Source organism: Branchiostoma floridae, chromosome 4 (genome assembly GCF_000003815.2).
Source record: "Branchiostoma floridae strain S238N-H82 chromosome 4, Bfl_VNyyK, whole genome shotgun sequence".
NCBI lineage: Eukaryota > Metazoa > Chordata > Leptocardii > Amphioxiformes > Branchiostomatidae > Branchiostoma > Branchiostoma floridae.
In genome coordinates this window covers 32,519,412-32,535,311 of record NC_049982.1, presented here as the reverse complement: position 1 = coordinate 32,535,311, position 15,900 = coordinate 32,519,412, and the positions used below count along the sequence as shown (strand labels likewise).

Sequence of the window (15,900 nt, the reverse complement as noted above, 5' to 3'; positions counted from 1 at the left end):
GGCATATGAAGTTAGAACTGCAGTTGGGTTGATGTCGCTGCCTTCGTGGCAGTTTGAAACTGAGGCTGGAAGTGAAAGGAACGGGAAGATAGGATCCACGTTATATAAAGTCGGAGTTTGCACTTATCCTTTGTGAAGATGGACATACCGAGCGGTTATGTAAGACAGCGTAAGTGTAGGTTGATCAGGACTTTCTATCCTTCACGTCTTTTTGCACTGCTCGTCGTCGTTCTTCTGTCGTGTGTGCTTGTGCTTGTGTGTGGGGAGGGGGGCGATCTGAGATGACGTTTGATTTGCACAACATATTGATGCTACTGTCATAAATCCTGCTGCCTTGACATACAAAGTTATGGTAAAGTATTAATTTTTAAGTCAGCAAGAGTTAAGAGCATGATGTAAGCAGTAAATGTGCTTGATAGAACCTCCTTGATGAAACTAAATTTGTGTTGAGTAAATTTGCATGATAGCAAGATCATATGTTGAATTTACTACCACCCTACTGCTTCCTCTTATACCCCAGACGTACGATAGTTATTGCACCACACCACCCCTACACGCAGCCCAGACCAGAACGCTATGGTATAGCGTCCTGATTCACCCCGTTCCCCAGATCCAAATTTTGTTCCTTCGGACTTTATTCTTGCTAGTCGGGCTGGATTCTTCCTTTCCCTACCTTCCCAATTCCCTTACCTTCTTGTCCGGGCGAAAAAAACAACTCCAGAAGCCCAGAGGTAAACCACGACAGGGCCTGAAACAACAAAGCTCTATTACAAAAACCACCGGGTCGCCATCTTCTGCAGATTGTTGTTGTTTTCTGTTACGCCTGGACCCCGACGTGACCCTCAGCAGCTCATTCGTGCACCGCGGTTTCTTCATCTTGAGTGCAGAGTTTCAATGATACTGAGGCTGAAGAAACCGCAGTACACGAATGAGCTGCTGAGGGTCACGTTGGGGTCAGTCGCAACAGAAAACAACAACCAAGACCGTGTGGTATGGCTTTTTTAACACCCAGTCCAGAACACCCATATCAATGTCATTGTAGCCCAGATATATAGTATAAATTGTATAATATGTCCTCCCAGTCACCACGGCTATCCCTGCCCCAGCTGAATATAAGGATGGTAGATTCCATGTTATGCACTATAGTATCATTTTCTTCGTGGAAGTGTTGTCTCTGTATCTGTTTTTTCAAATCTCTTTTTCCAACTGGACATGCATTCTTATGACATTTCTGTCCAAATATAATTTAGGATTGATACAGAACTAAATCTAACACTAATAACACTTACTTACAGTCATAGCCTTGATGTAGTAAAGACAAATGCAGTTAAATAGTTTAAAAACATTTTAGATATAACCCTAGCCTTCACTGAAATACAGGATGGTTTTACTGATGTTTTTACATGGTTTTACTGATGTAGAAAGAAAAAACAAACTTTCCTGTCATTTGAATTATGTTTTTAGATCAGATGTTATTGTTAACTTAAAGATCACAATTGATTATTTCACATGTCGTATGTACGCATTTCTATATTGTCCTGACATTAAAAGTGGCAATTTGAGCAATGAAAGTTCAAACAAAGTACTAGTATTTGATTAGTCATGCCTTTTTCTGCAAGGTTTTATCAGTTCTTTTATGGTACAAAATTCTTACTTCAAGTTCAAATGAAACATGAAATGTAATTGGGTCATTTTTGCTCAGTTGCATCAAGCGGGATTGGCGCTTGACTTGCCGGCTTCTTGAATTTGGCATCAGGCATATTAGCTGCTGCTTTTCTGATTGAAGCATAAAGCATACTACAGCAGTGGCTTGATGAGGTACCACTGTGATGACAGTTCCCTGAGAACGGCGAACATTTTCTGTTCCAGCGGCGGAGCAGAGGCGACGCCAGCCCAGACCGGACTACGGCGGCGGGCCCACCCCGCTGTTCGACGACACCAGTTCTCCCAGCGACCCCGCGACCTACCAGGGCCAGCAGCAGGGCCAGGGACCGTTCTACGGGGGGATGGGGGGGCAACAGATCCTGTCGGACCCGATGGCCAACATGGCCATGCAGTACGGGAGTTCCCTCGCCACACAGGGGAAGGACGTCATGGAGAAACATGTATGTTTACAGTTTAGTGTTTATGTCAATCAATTGTTCGCTTGCATGATGATCAGGCTTTTAGCTAGGATTTTATTATAGGGAGTCCAAACTTATTGGTGAGTCGCGGTAAGTGACTATTGTAGGGGGGTCTGGGGGCATCCACCTTCCATGGCGTAGAGTTTTTGATGATTTTAAGTTAAAATAGTGCATTCTTAGGTATCATAAGAGGCAAAAACACTGTTACAGAGGTCACAGTAGAAGACCACAAATGACCTGGTAGCATCCCTGGTCAATCAGAATTTCATGCCTTTCAGAGGATTTTCTCCCCAGTCTAAGGGTGTCCAGTGCGTGAAATTTCTTGTTATTCTAAGAAAAGTGCGTCCAGATGACACATTGACGCATGCCTGGCTAAAAGCCTGCTTGCATCATAGGTTGATGCGTGGCGGCTACAGACAGTTCAGACAGTTCTCGCCACGTTGTTCTACACTGGGTGTAGACAGTCCAGACAGATCTGGAGACCCCCAGCTCCTGGAGTGTGTCAAAGACCTGATCTTCCCATTTTACATGATTCAACCACATTTTGTATGTCTTTGTTATGGTCTGTGAAGAACTGAAAATGCAGACAAATTTTTTAATAATTGCTGCAGGACACACAATTAAAGATGATTAAAGAAAAATGTATTAAAATGTTTAAAACACTGTATTGCATCATGTGTATGCTTGGATTTGTTGGAGCACAATATTTACATGTGTATTTGTATGTACAACATGTATTGTGATATAGAAACATGTATGTTGCATGATATCTGAATAACTAAGAAAAACGAAAACGATCCGACACTTGGATTGAAATCAGGGCTACGGATCCACGGAACTCGATCCAGATGGCCAAGCCACAGGGTTGCGTTTGAAACATGTCAAGTTTGAATCCACCTTGCAGATCAGTTTAGTAGACAATGTACGTACATTTGTATAGTTTCCAACACATGCCACATTCACAAAAATGTCACATGGCAAACCAGAGGTATATGTACTTGACATATCCCTGATACATAAACTGAAACTGGCTATTTGTCTTCACAGATTGACAGATTCATCTCCATATCCAAGTTGAAGTACTACTTTGCTGTGGACACCACGTACGTCGGAAAGAAGTTGATGCTCCTGTTGTTTCCCTACATGCACTCGGTGAGTTGGGTGAATTTATTGAAGCAGTCATAGTCAAGTCAACTTCACACTTTTAATAACTGAACAGGGCTCTAAATACCACCTGCATATGCAGGTTAGTGCAGGTAAAATTGGAGCTGTGCAGGTATTTCTGATGCCTACCTGCACTGGTCCATGTATGTACTGGGTTTCATACATAAATGTCATATGATGTAGGTGTATGCGGATTGTTATTAGCTGCTGTATTGAATGTTACCAGCTATAAAGTATAACAGAAAAAAAAGCAATGGTTCCTCAACAATTTTAGTATGATCCATACTTCCTAAATTCAGAGTGGTGCAGGTAGAATTTGTCTGGTGCAGGTCATTTTCAATGTTACCTGCACCAGTGCAGGTATGCAGAAAAATGTATTTCGAGCCCTGCTGAAGCATCTGTCAAATTTGTTGATCACTAGAAGGTTGCCAGATATCAAAATCACCAGAGAATCCAACATTATTTTCGCCTGAAGATCTACAGTTAAAGTATGGTATTCCTGTACAGAACTGGTCCATAAGATACAACAAGGAGGAACCTGTAGCACCTCGATATGAAATCAACGCCCCAGACCTATACATACCAGGTGAGATATCCAATACTTTGCTACATTTGACACATAGAATGAATCATAATATAATGGGACTCATAATAGTAGTGTTGTGATCTTAGGCCACAGCAAGTAAATTTTATGGATGACGTCCTTTGCAGACTTCAAATTTAATGCGAGATGGCAAAAAAAAGATGGGTTAAAACTAGCTAGATTTCCAAAATATACACCATTAACTTTTGTAACAAGAAATGACATGACAAAACATGGCATCACTTGTTTAACTCATGTTCCCAAATGCATCAAATGTTCCCAATGCGTTGTTCACGTTTTCTGCGAAGTTTAAACTACAGCAAACATTTTTCCATTGTAGTATGAGACTACAGTCTATGGCGCTACCACGAACTTAAAACCATCTCTTAAACTCCATTTTCCCGCTACCATGAAAATGAATCCTCGTGAATCCGAATTCATTTACAGCACCAAATTTAGGATTAGTGGGTTCTATTGGTAGAGGGCAACCAAGGCACCACCGAATATTGACAGGACATACAAAGAAGCTGTTATCATCATGCAAAAATAAACAGATCATTGCGCTCACCGTGCTACACGCTATTTGTCCGCAAATGTTCGAAATTTGCAATTTGAGCAGTGATTGGATCGTGACAAATCTTGCAAGCTCATTAATATTCATAAGCAAGATGCCCCTAATGCATAGCCTGGGTACCATCTGGATAGTAGTTCACTCCTGTGTTCGCTTCTGCTACCCGTCTGGAGACATGCACATTCAAACCTTTTGGTGGTAAAATCAGTTAATGAGCGAATTAAGAAATGGGTTCTAGAGCACTTGTTCGATAATAACAGGACAGAGGGCTTATCTGATGTTGGAACACTGGTTGGAACGAGCGCTTGAACCCATTCCATAATTCGGTCATGTGTAGGGACCAATCAGCGCCTACTTCCAAAATTTGGACGATTCCAGACGCTAAGATAGTCCGCGTTCCCAGACGGAAACACAGAAAAGCGACTGTATATGATGTATAATGAATGTCAGAGCTAGAAGCGACTGTATATAATGAACGCGGAGCGAACTGCTTTCCGGATGGTACCCAGGCTACCTAATACATGTATGAAGCTGGAATGGTAAGTCTTAAGGCATTGGTGTTGTCACAGGATCAGTCCTACGTGGGAGGGTGATATGATGCTGAGGGTGTATTGTGCTGCTGTATCATAAATTCTCATACATACATGTACCTGTAACAAACGGGACTGTGTTCGTATATTAACGTCTTTGTTGTTCCTCCCCTCCAGTCATGGCATTTGTGACTTACATTCTGGTTGCTGGATACTGTCTAGGAACACAAAACAGGTTTGATACTACATAATACGTTTATGAAGACTAGACATGTAGGTTAACAAATATTCAGATAGAATTCAATCTCCCAAACTGGATTAAAACAGAGAATTACTTCCAGGCATCACTCTTCTTCAGTGTTGAATTGTTCTGCCAGCTCATTCCAGTGATGCTGAAGAAGACTGGGGGACTTCTATACTTAAATTTGTTAATTGCTGGCATCATCTATACAGACATGTGAATCGCCTATGGCAACTTAGAGATTAAATCTCTCAGAGTCAGAAAAGAAAAGTTGTTGAACAAAATCTGCATAGTTTTGCGTTTTTCTAGAATTGCGGCACCACTTCGCTCCGTTTCCCATTTATTCATGCAATAACCTCGAATAACGTACCCCGACTGGCAACAACTTGCAGCACCTTTTGGATGTTGAAACTTTATTCAAGAGTCTAAAGGTGGGTCACACCTGCGTATATATTTAAGTCCGTATGAGGCGCGCATGGGAGTATTTACCTCCACCAGGCCCCACAGGTCGTTGGAAAAATAATAGAAATTGGACAAACGTAAACAGGTAACATGTCAGACGATTTAGCTGGGTCTCTAACCATACTTCTCGGTCAGCTAAGTCATCTGGCATGTTATGTTTCTATATTTGTCCAATTTGTACTATTTTTCCCGCGACCTGTGGAGCCTGGTAGAGACTAAGAGCTTCATACGCACCTCAAACGGACTTGAATATGTACGCATGTGTGACCCCACCTTAACATGAAATCTTTCCCCCCAGTTTCTCTCCAGAGTTGCTGGGCATGCAGGCCAGTTCTGCCCTGGTGTGGCTCATCCTGGAGATAGTGGTCATCACCATGGCCATGTACATCTTGAGCGTGGCCACAGACATCAAGACATTCGACCTGCTGGCCTTCTGTGGATATAAATATGTAGGGTACGTACGGCTGTTCCACTGACAGATCACAAATCCAATTAATTTTTACAGTTGGTTGTATGATTGCAGGTTTGGCTATTCAGATGATAAATCATATATCATTCAGATGATAATTGTAAAGTATTCACGGTATTTCATGCTCACTGTTTATGTTTCATCCTCGAACGGCGAACGTTAAACACTGTAGATGGCTCCTCTCCCCTCTTGTGGTGAATTGGAGTCCCTGCAACCTTAACTGAAAGTTAAGTAACATGATGGGATTTGATTTTTTTCTATCCATCCATCCATCTATCCTTCCATCCATCCATCCATCCATTCGTCTATCCATCCACCCATCCATCCGTCCATCCCTCTGCTGTCCATCCACCATCCATAAATCATCCATCTTTCCATCATACATACATCGATCTGCCATCCATCTAATCCTTACACCATCCATCCAACTGTCTATCCATCTGCCCATCCATCCACCATCCCTCTATCCATCTTTACACCATCCATCCATCCATCTACCATCAGTCTTCTAGTATATACGCAGAAAGATGTTCCTTTTATCCTTTTTGTTTACTGAATACGGTTATTGTTTGTTTGTTTTTGTAGGATGATTGGTGTTTTGCTAGGAGGAATGTTGTTTGGCTCAATGGGTTATTACCTGGCCCTGGCATGGTGCAGCGCTAGTATGTTCTTCTTTTTGGTAAGTAATCAATTTTACATCCAACTCTTTCTCTTATTAGAAGACATACAAATCTCATGAAACCCATACCAATTTCATTAAAAAACATAACTGGTTCAGTATGGAAAATCTTCAAGATAACAATTACTTAATTTCAAAATCCCAACATCTGTACCCGGTGCAATGGCCGAGTGGTTAGAGTGTTCGCCTTGCATTCGGTAGGTCGTGAGTTCGATCCCCGGCCGAGTCATACCAAAGACTCTAAAAATGGTACATGCTGCTTTCTCTGCTTAGCACTCGGCACTAATGAGGAAGAGTATGGAAGTTAAACACACATCACTACCAGCGGACCAGCCCCCTGCTGTAGTGACTTGCACAAATGTGTGGCCCAATGGTTTCGAAGTGGAAATTGGCGCCACCCTACGCATCCGTAGATGCATGGGCAAACTTCAACTCTTTTTGTTGTCATCTGCCTGGGTCACGTGACAGTGATAGTAGGATCTATAAAAAGTAGCCTTTTCTAGATAATAATTTGTTTTTCAAAAGATTTTTCAGCTGCCAGTTTGTATGTTTTACATTAGGTTTTAGGTATGAATTTCGTTAAATTTGCATGAATGCATAGGTAAATTAATAAACCCTATTACTTCCGTGAATAGTTTCATCAGACTGGTAAATTACTCATATAGAAACAATTATGTAATAGACTGGGAGGGGGCTAGAGTTATCGACAGAGAGGAAAACAGAAGAACACGCTGGATAAAGGAAGCTGTTAGGATCAGGAAATCAGCTCCAGTCATGAACAGACATGAGGGGGGATACAAACAGAGCCACATTCGGGATGGCATTCTTGCTGCTGCAGCGCCACCTATATCATCTATAAGTAGCAGCAAGAATCAGACCCAGTCATTCTATCCCTGATGATGGTGTCTGATAGACATCGAAACGTTTTAAGCGAGTACAATTCTGGTTGTAATTTGAAGAACCTTACTATATGAACCCTATTACTTGTCTTACAAATGTTTCATCTGACTCCCATAGTTACGAACGCTGCGGTTGGTCATCTTGCCGGACGCGTCGCACGACATGGCGAACAGCGGAGGGAACAAGAGCAGAACGTATCTGGTGCTGGCCATCGCCGTGCTCCAACCAATCTTCATGTGCTGGCTGACCAGGCATCTCCTCCCCAGTCAAAACTGAACACTACCCTTTCTAATCATCTGTTACAATCAGGGCTCTAGCCAGCGCCCGTTTTTCCGTCAATTGACGGAAATTTGCTGCGTGTGACGGAAAAATTCTAAAACCAATCTGTCAACTTTGACGAACAAAATCTTTGGTGGAAGCTACAGGCGGCTTGGGGACGCCGTCCACGGCCGTAAAAGCCACACACTGTTTGTTTTGCTATTGTTATTATTGTAGACGAAGTGTGTCAGCGCCCTTTAGCATACGATAATCTCATTAAAAACCCGTTTTTTTAGGTCTCAGTTCAGTCTTTCTAACTCATGGAAGAGTGTTTTCGCAATTTTTGCGACAATGGGAATTGGCTGACGGAAAAAAATTTCGAGCTGGCTAGAGCCCTGGTTACGATAGAAAACATACTGCAAATTTCTTGAAACTTTTTGTATCCAGCACAAAGAAAAAACATGTTGACCGCAAAGTAAATAAAGACTAAATGCAGAGTGTTTTATCTTTTTGTTGGATGTTAGAGGGGTTTTCAAGATTTTCATTTTCTAATCACGTCATGGTTCTTCTTTGTTAAAACTTAGACTACCCAGCTCAGATACTGGAGGTAGTGTGGAAGAAGAAAAAATGTAATATAAAGATTTGATATTCTTTGTTACGGAGAATATAAGAGAAGGATACAACTCTACTACATGTACAAATGTACTTTTTGTCAAAACTTGTCCAAAAATCACTAATGATTATGTACAAAACGTATCTCCAAAATGTGCATAGCAAGCAGAAGGTCAGTTATGTTTTCTGATATGATTTGATGTTTTCTGATATGATTTGACCATATATTTGTGCCATCTGCAAGACATAGAAGTGGGAGGGGGACAGTTAGTGTTGGGAGTTGGAAGGGTCCAAAGTTTTTGTAAGTCTAGCAAACTGCACCATGTATTGTAGTAAGATGTAGTGTAAAAGATATCTACATTTATGTTAAGAGTGAATAATCAATGTGTTTTGATGTGCCAGTAAAGGGCATTGCTATACAGACTTTACTTCTAAATTCTAAAGGCCATGAACACATCAGGTATGTAGACAGACAGACACTTGCAAACTTCAGTTCAGTTCATCCTCGTATGTATGAGGTGCCACAAATAATGCTGTCCCAGACAACTCTGTCCAGAATTTTAGAATGTAGTTTGGATGACAGTGAATGAGTGAAAAAAAACATTCAGCCATTTCTGGTCACTTACTTCAATCAGTGCTGAAGACAAAGTTATATCCATTTGTTGTAGGTCATGCATGTTTGTAATGTTTGATTTTCCAACAGTTACTAACATTACAGTGTGTGAACAGAAAGACAATTGTCACACAGTAACAAAATAACTTGACTGAATACTAGGGTACTTTTGGATCGAATGTCTGCCATTGTTTGTGTACTGGAATGTGAGAACAACCATTTACAGGTATAGAACAAAAGTCAACAAAAGCCTTGTTTGAAAAATATGAGTTATTATATTTGCATGTTAAAGTACGAAAGTAAAGTAAATGTTTCAATCCCTTTTCATATTTAACGTCTATCCTTGTCAGGATACTGTTATCAAACAATACATATTCTTTGTTATAGTTTTGCCACCAAAGAAACTTGAATACATGTAGTTGTACTTCTTCATTGTATATTGTGTACATGTATGTGAAAATCTCCATGTGAAAAGTCCTAGAAAAATGCACCACAAATTCAAAGATGACTTACTTTATATGCATATTTGGTACTTTTGAATGAGAAGCTATTTTCATGTCAACTGGTCATAGTTCAGAAAACTTTTGTCCCAAATATGAGGTCAGTAGCAAGTACAGAATATCAGTTCATGATGTGGTTGTTGTCAGAGGTTTTGAATTTAAGTTGACTTGTACTGTCTCGCAACAAAGGTTCAGTACTGGGCCTCATAAAATAGAGCCAGGAGTACTTGAACAAGCAAGGTAGGTCTATTAAGAAATATACCCTTGTCATGAAAGTTATTATATTTATCGCTCTAATAGCGTATTGTCATCGTTAGACCTTTAGTTCTGTCTTCTATTGGCAGTTCTTTCTAGTCCTGTTCAAAAATAGTGGGTTTCACAATGTCAATGTCAATACAAGAAAAAAATGAGAGTACATGTAATACACACACCCATTTCTATTTTATACATAACGTTTACAGTTATCTGTTGCTTGAATTATTTGAAACCCTCACCTATATATTTAGTTTGTCCTAGCCAGCTTGCCCCCTTTGTTAGTTATGTCACAGGACTAGCATACACTGTACATGGGAAGGTCATAAATGTGTGCCACTGGTGCCTAAGCAAGCTTGAACATAATAAGACAGTATGAAACATGGTATCAAGTAGGGGTGGGTACCAGTACAGAAAATCCAGGTACGGTTCAGGTCCAGAGGATCAGGTCCGGACCTGAACCTAGACCTGATTCTGTATGTGAAAACTTGTGAATGAACGATACTCAAAACAATGGTCTATTTCGCTACAAAGAACTTTGTTTTGTTAGGTATTCGACTTCCATTGGCATTTTGAAATCCTAGAAGGCTAAATGCCTCTATACAATTGAATGTAAAACTTGGTAGAAATGACTATAGACTCTACTCTGCTTCGCCCTTGTTATTTTCTTTGACCGGTAAGCACCCAAACATGTGAATGCCTGATCATATAGTGTGTTCATTTTCCAATAGGTCCAACATCCGGTCCACCGATTTTTTTCAGGTCCGATTTTCCGGACCGGTCCAATGAGAAAAAACGGTTTTGTACCGGTACAGCGTACCGGTACCCAGCCCTAGTATCAAGTATTGTAATGTTACGTGATTGTATAACATTAGCTTGGTAACATACATGTAAGAGATTGCATGACTCCATGCCACTGCAAAATACATTTATGTGAAATCCTGGATTCAGTGGGTATCTATTCATGAACTTAAACTGTGAATGGTTACTGATATTTTTAAAAAAATAGCCAAGAAATGGGCAAGTACAAATTGTTTGTGACATATCATATATGTCGTGGCTTTCATATCCGCTACGTGATCTGTAACCAATTAAGTTCTGATTTGCATATATGAGGTTTAACGAGTATATGTCTCTTGTTTTTGTCAATAAATTTACAAAGAAAAGCATATCAAGTTTGCCTCCTATTTCTTTTCTGTTGTCACTGGAACAAATCTTAGTAGAAAAGTGATGCTGGTAAACTAAAACAGAAGAACATCATTAATTAGAATTTCATTGTATTGCTTTTATGGAAATCAAAAGTATGGACCTAGCTGCATTTTTTTATTGCTGTAAAAAGGCAATGAATATTTGTATTTAATAATTCAGCTATTACCATTGAATCATTCAAAAGTTAAGTCCTTCCTCACAAGTATGGTTAAGTGCTTCTCCTTGTCACCACTTTATCATGTGACATCAGGAACAAATGACATCTTGAATAATTTAATTGTCCTCTTCCTTGGAGAGTATTTAAGCAGACGAGGGTACAAAATCACAGGGTTCACTTAAAAGGCTGGGCTGTCTACCAGGCCAGGCTACCTGGCCTGTCTACCTGGCCTGGCTATCACGTCAGGCTACTCAGATCCCCCCATTCATAGCCCCATCGTATGGCATTCACCTGATTGACAGGCATAGTAATTGCTAATCTCCCCACACTGCAAGTGACCTGAGGTTGGCCTGTCCACCACTGGCTGGGCCCTTCGGGAATGTGTCTGGTAGGCCTTCCTTGCAGCGTTGGAACACAAGTACCAGTACTGACTGTTTGTGTATGTTTGTGGGTGTGTAAATGTGGGTGTGTACGTGTGTGCACGTGTGTGTGTGCGTGTGTGCGTGCGTGCGTGTGCCAGCAACAGAAATTTGTTTCTTTATTGAATATCTATCTTCTACAACAGAAACCACCTCAGCTCGTGCAACAAGAAGGAAGAGCATAAATCACTGCAAAGCTAAACTTGTACTGACCAGGGGGGATGGGGGTATAATTACATGTACCTCCTTGTTCTCTATGCTAGGATGCCATGTTGACATACACAATCTCGGTAGTCACATAGCCTTTTTGAGGCTGTGGATTGTTATCCAATATTTATACAATTTTTTTGTGTCCAGGACAGAGCCCAATCCTCTCATTCCACTGCCAATAATCTCTCCAACCCCCTTGTACAATTTGGAGTGGGGAAAGTACTGTACAGCACAGATTTTGTGACATGTCAAAGGATTTGAACCCAGGACCTCTGTTTTCTAGGTCTAAACCCTAAAGCATTTACTCAACACAGTACTCAGGTACAGTACTTGAATGTGTTCCTGACACACTGCAAGGAATAGCCTGAGTATCATCCGTATTCTACCGGGGCTCCTTACACTCGCTACCCCTAAAAAATAGGAAGTGAGTGTAAAGAGCCCTGGTAGAAATAGGATGGTACCCAGGGTAGCAAGGAAGGCCTACCAGACACATTCCCGAAGGGTCCAGCCAGTGGTGGACAGGCTAACCTCAGGTCACTTGCAGGGTTAAAGATTAGCAATTACTATGCCTGTCAATCAGCTATTTTGGCTGAATGCCATATGATAGGGCTATGAATGGGGGGATCTGAGTAGCCTGACGTGATAGCCAGGCCAGGTAGCCTGGCCTGGTAGACAGCCCAGCCTTTTAAGCGAACCCCAAAATCACAGTGGCCACTCTGTAAGGTTAATACAGAAACTGGACACACTGTGAGGTTACAAAAACTGGACACACTCTGTAAGGTTACAGAAACTGGACACACTCTGTAAGGTTACAGAAACTGGACACACTCTGTAAGGTTACAGTAACAACCATGGAGGTAACCATGGATTTTTCAAAGGCTTTGGACAACAAGGACCTGTTACGGGCTGCGTACGACCTGGATAACGAGATGGCGGCGGTTTGCCTTGAGGCGGGGATCAGTGTGAACTGCAGGGACGACAGCGGGAGTGTTGCTCTTCACTACCTGGCCGAGGGTGCCGCAGTCAAGTCAGGGGATCCCTTCACAGTTAAAAGACAAGGTACGCTTGGCCAAACAAACATGTATTATAAACTGATATTTCATTTTCATACTTTGTGTTTCATCGTCATAATTACAAGTACAAAAGTGCTGTACCTCGATGTAGGTAATTATGAAGATACGCCAAAAAGTAAAGTTACTCAAGCCAAAACTATATACAGTTCCTTGAGTAACTACGTACTTTTGGGCGTAAAAAGTGCTGTATTTGATCTTATGTGTAGATCCAGTGACATCATTTTTTAAAAAAATATGGTAAACTGCTTGAACATGTAACGTTAATACAAGCTCAGTAAGACCAGACTGATCCACAGGCTGTACCGGGATGAACCTCTTCTCTTATTGATAAGTGTACAGTTCTGTAATGAGCTTGGACTGAAACAAATACATCCCGTCAAAAAGCACTTGGATCGATAACCTGGTATCCAGCTATCATGGCTGCCGAGTCTCTTCTGTAGCGCGCCATTTTGAGTACATAGAAGACTCCATTCAATCAGTCGTAGCACAGTTACAATTAGTCAAATCAGGTCATCAAATATGTCCACGTAACGATGAAGGCTCAGAGAACTTTGTGTACCTCACAAGATAAATTAGACTTTTACTAGATTGACGGGTTACCACCTCAAAGTTTGGCCTGACTCAGATTTTTCGGAAGCCGCCATGTTTCTAGCCGCCATGTTTCCGGCTGAAATACGCACCACATGGGGGTTTTGCGGTACCCGGTCACAAAGTAAAACGCATCTGTTTCCGGGATACACTGTCGGTAGAAGCGCATGAAACCATGCACATGAACCGACGGACTTAGGCGGTGAAAGAGACAACCTCCTTTACAACAAGAAGTTACAGGAACAGTTTAAGACTTCGGCGGGAGGACAGCTGTGTCAATTTAAAGCTATTCCGACAGTGTATCATTCAAATGAAACGATGTAGGGGTGTATCATTCAAATGATACAGGTTAAGATACAAGAATCCCAATCGGTGCAACATTCAAAGGACAAACTCCATGGGAAAGACTAAGCTATTCCGACAGTGTATCATTCAAATGAAACAGGTAATATATTGCGATCTAGGGGTGTATCATTCAAATGATACAGGATAAGATACAAGAATCCCAACCGTTGGGTACAACATTCAAAGGACAAAGGGAAAGACTAAGCTATTCCGACAGTGTATCATTCAAATGAAACAGGTAATATATTGCGATCTAGGGGTGTATCATTCAAATGATACAGGGTAAGATACAATAATCCCAACTAGTGCAACATTCAAAGGACAAAGGGAAAGATTAAGCTATTCCGACAGTGTATCATTCAAATGAAACAGGTAATATATTGCGATCTAGGGGTGTATCATTCAAATGATACAGGGTAAGATACAATAATCCCAACTAGTGCAACATTCAAAGGACAAAGGGAAAGACTAAGCTATTCCGACAGTGTGTCATTCAAATGAAACAGGTAATATATTGCGATCTAGGGTTGTATCATTCAAATGATACAGGAAAAGATACAAGAATCCCGACTGTTGCAACATTCAAAGGGCAAAGGGGAAGACTAAGCTATTCCGACAGTGTATCATTCAAATAAAACAGGGTAATATGCAGCGATCTAAAGGGTGTATCATTCAAATGATACAGGATAAGATACAATAATCCCAACTAGTGCAACATTCAAAGGGCAGAGGGAAAGACTAAGACTAAGTTGTCTCGTACACATTCCATTCTGCATCTTTGTTTTGTAATCTAAAAGTAATGACTATATATGATATAAACAAACTACAAAGTTGTCTTTTCGTCCACAAAATAATAAACAAGTTCTTGTGTACCAAAGCAATTCCATGGCCTTTTCCATCACTACAGCACTGGACAGTGGAAAACCTAAATCAGATCCAAATAAAAACGCCAAGTTCAGATGCCAGCAAAGTTGGAATAGTTTGAATCAAAATATCTGTTCTCCCCCTGCACGTCCTTCCATCCTTTAATTTGTGTTATGTTATCTTTTTCAAAAATTGTGCAAAAAAATAAATCAAATCAAGATATCCCGACAGTATATCATTCAAATGATACAGAATAATATACAACGATCTAGAGGGTGTATCATTCAAATGATGCAGGTTAAGATACAAGAATCCTAGCATAATCCTAGCATAGGTGTAGCATTCAAAGGACATGGACCAGAACCGGACCTTGAATTTTCTGTACCGGTACCCAGCCCTAATGTGTAGTGATATAGGTTGATGGATTTGTTAGTACTCAATGTAATCTGTGTTTCTATTTTATGTTATCTGACCTCCCTCATGACCTCAATGAAAAGCGGCCTGCTGGCCGATTTGAGCTTCTCGTGAATGAATAAAGGTTCAAACAAAAAGACAGAAGGAAAGACGAACATATGCCTTATCATTCAAATGAGAAACAGTTATATACAGCGATCTAAAGGGTATATCATTCAATTGATACAGGTTAAAATACAAGCATCCTTAAAGTGTAACATTCAAAGGACAGAGGGAAAAACTAAGATATCCCAACAGTGCATAATTGAAATGACACAAGGCAATATACAGCAATCTAGTGGGTGAATCATTCAAATGATACAAGAATCCTGAAGGTGTAACATTCGTTCATATAAATTGACAGTTGTCCTCCCGTCGAAACTTTGTCATTGAAGGAGGTGACACGGATAAAACAGCGCCTTTCTACAACTGTGTCATATAAATTGAGACAGAATCCTTCCGTCGAAACTTTCTGTTATTGAAGGAGGTAATACGGATAAAACAGCGCCTTTCTACAACTGTGTCTTATAAATTGACACAGTTGTCCTCCCGTCGAAACTTTCTGTTATTAAAGGAGGCTGATATGGATGGAACAGCGCCTTTCTACAACTGTATCATATATAAT

General features: G+C 40.8%; 2 protein-coding genes across 3 annotated transcripts in view; both read left to right on the top strand.

Annotated features, from left to right (window-relative positions):
- LOC118413237 (protein YIF1B-like) lies at positions 1-10,002 on the top strand. Of its 2 annotated transcripts, none has more exons than XM_035816469.1 (8): positions 1-169; positions 1,870-2,105; positions 3,171-3,275; positions 3,795-3,873; positions 5,149-5,206; positions 5,973-6,128; positions 6,729-6,822; positions 7,840-10,002. In XM_035816469.1, exons 1-8 carry the CDS (start codon positions 139-141, stop codon positions 7,996-7,998), a joined length of 918 nt encoding a protein of 305 aa, XP_035672362.1. In that variant the 5' UTR covers positions 1-138; the 3' UTR covers positions 7,999-10,002. The 2 variants fall into 2 exon arrangements, with proteins under 2 accessions (XP_035672362.1, XP_035672361.1); XM_035816468.1 differs by having other exon boundaries at positions 21-175.
- A 2,686-nt stretch (positions 10,003-12,688) lies between these two features.
- LOC118413791 overlaps positions 12,689-15,900 on the top strand; it is a 19,367-nt gene continuing 16,155 nt past the window's right edge. The window contains exon 1 of the mRNA XM_035817322.1: positions 12,689-13,011. Within this exon, the coding sequence (XP_035673215.1) occupies positions 12,804-13,011 (208 nt within the window). The 5' untranslated portion in view covers positions 12,689-12,803. The remainder of the gene's footprint in view (positions 13,012-15,900) is intronic.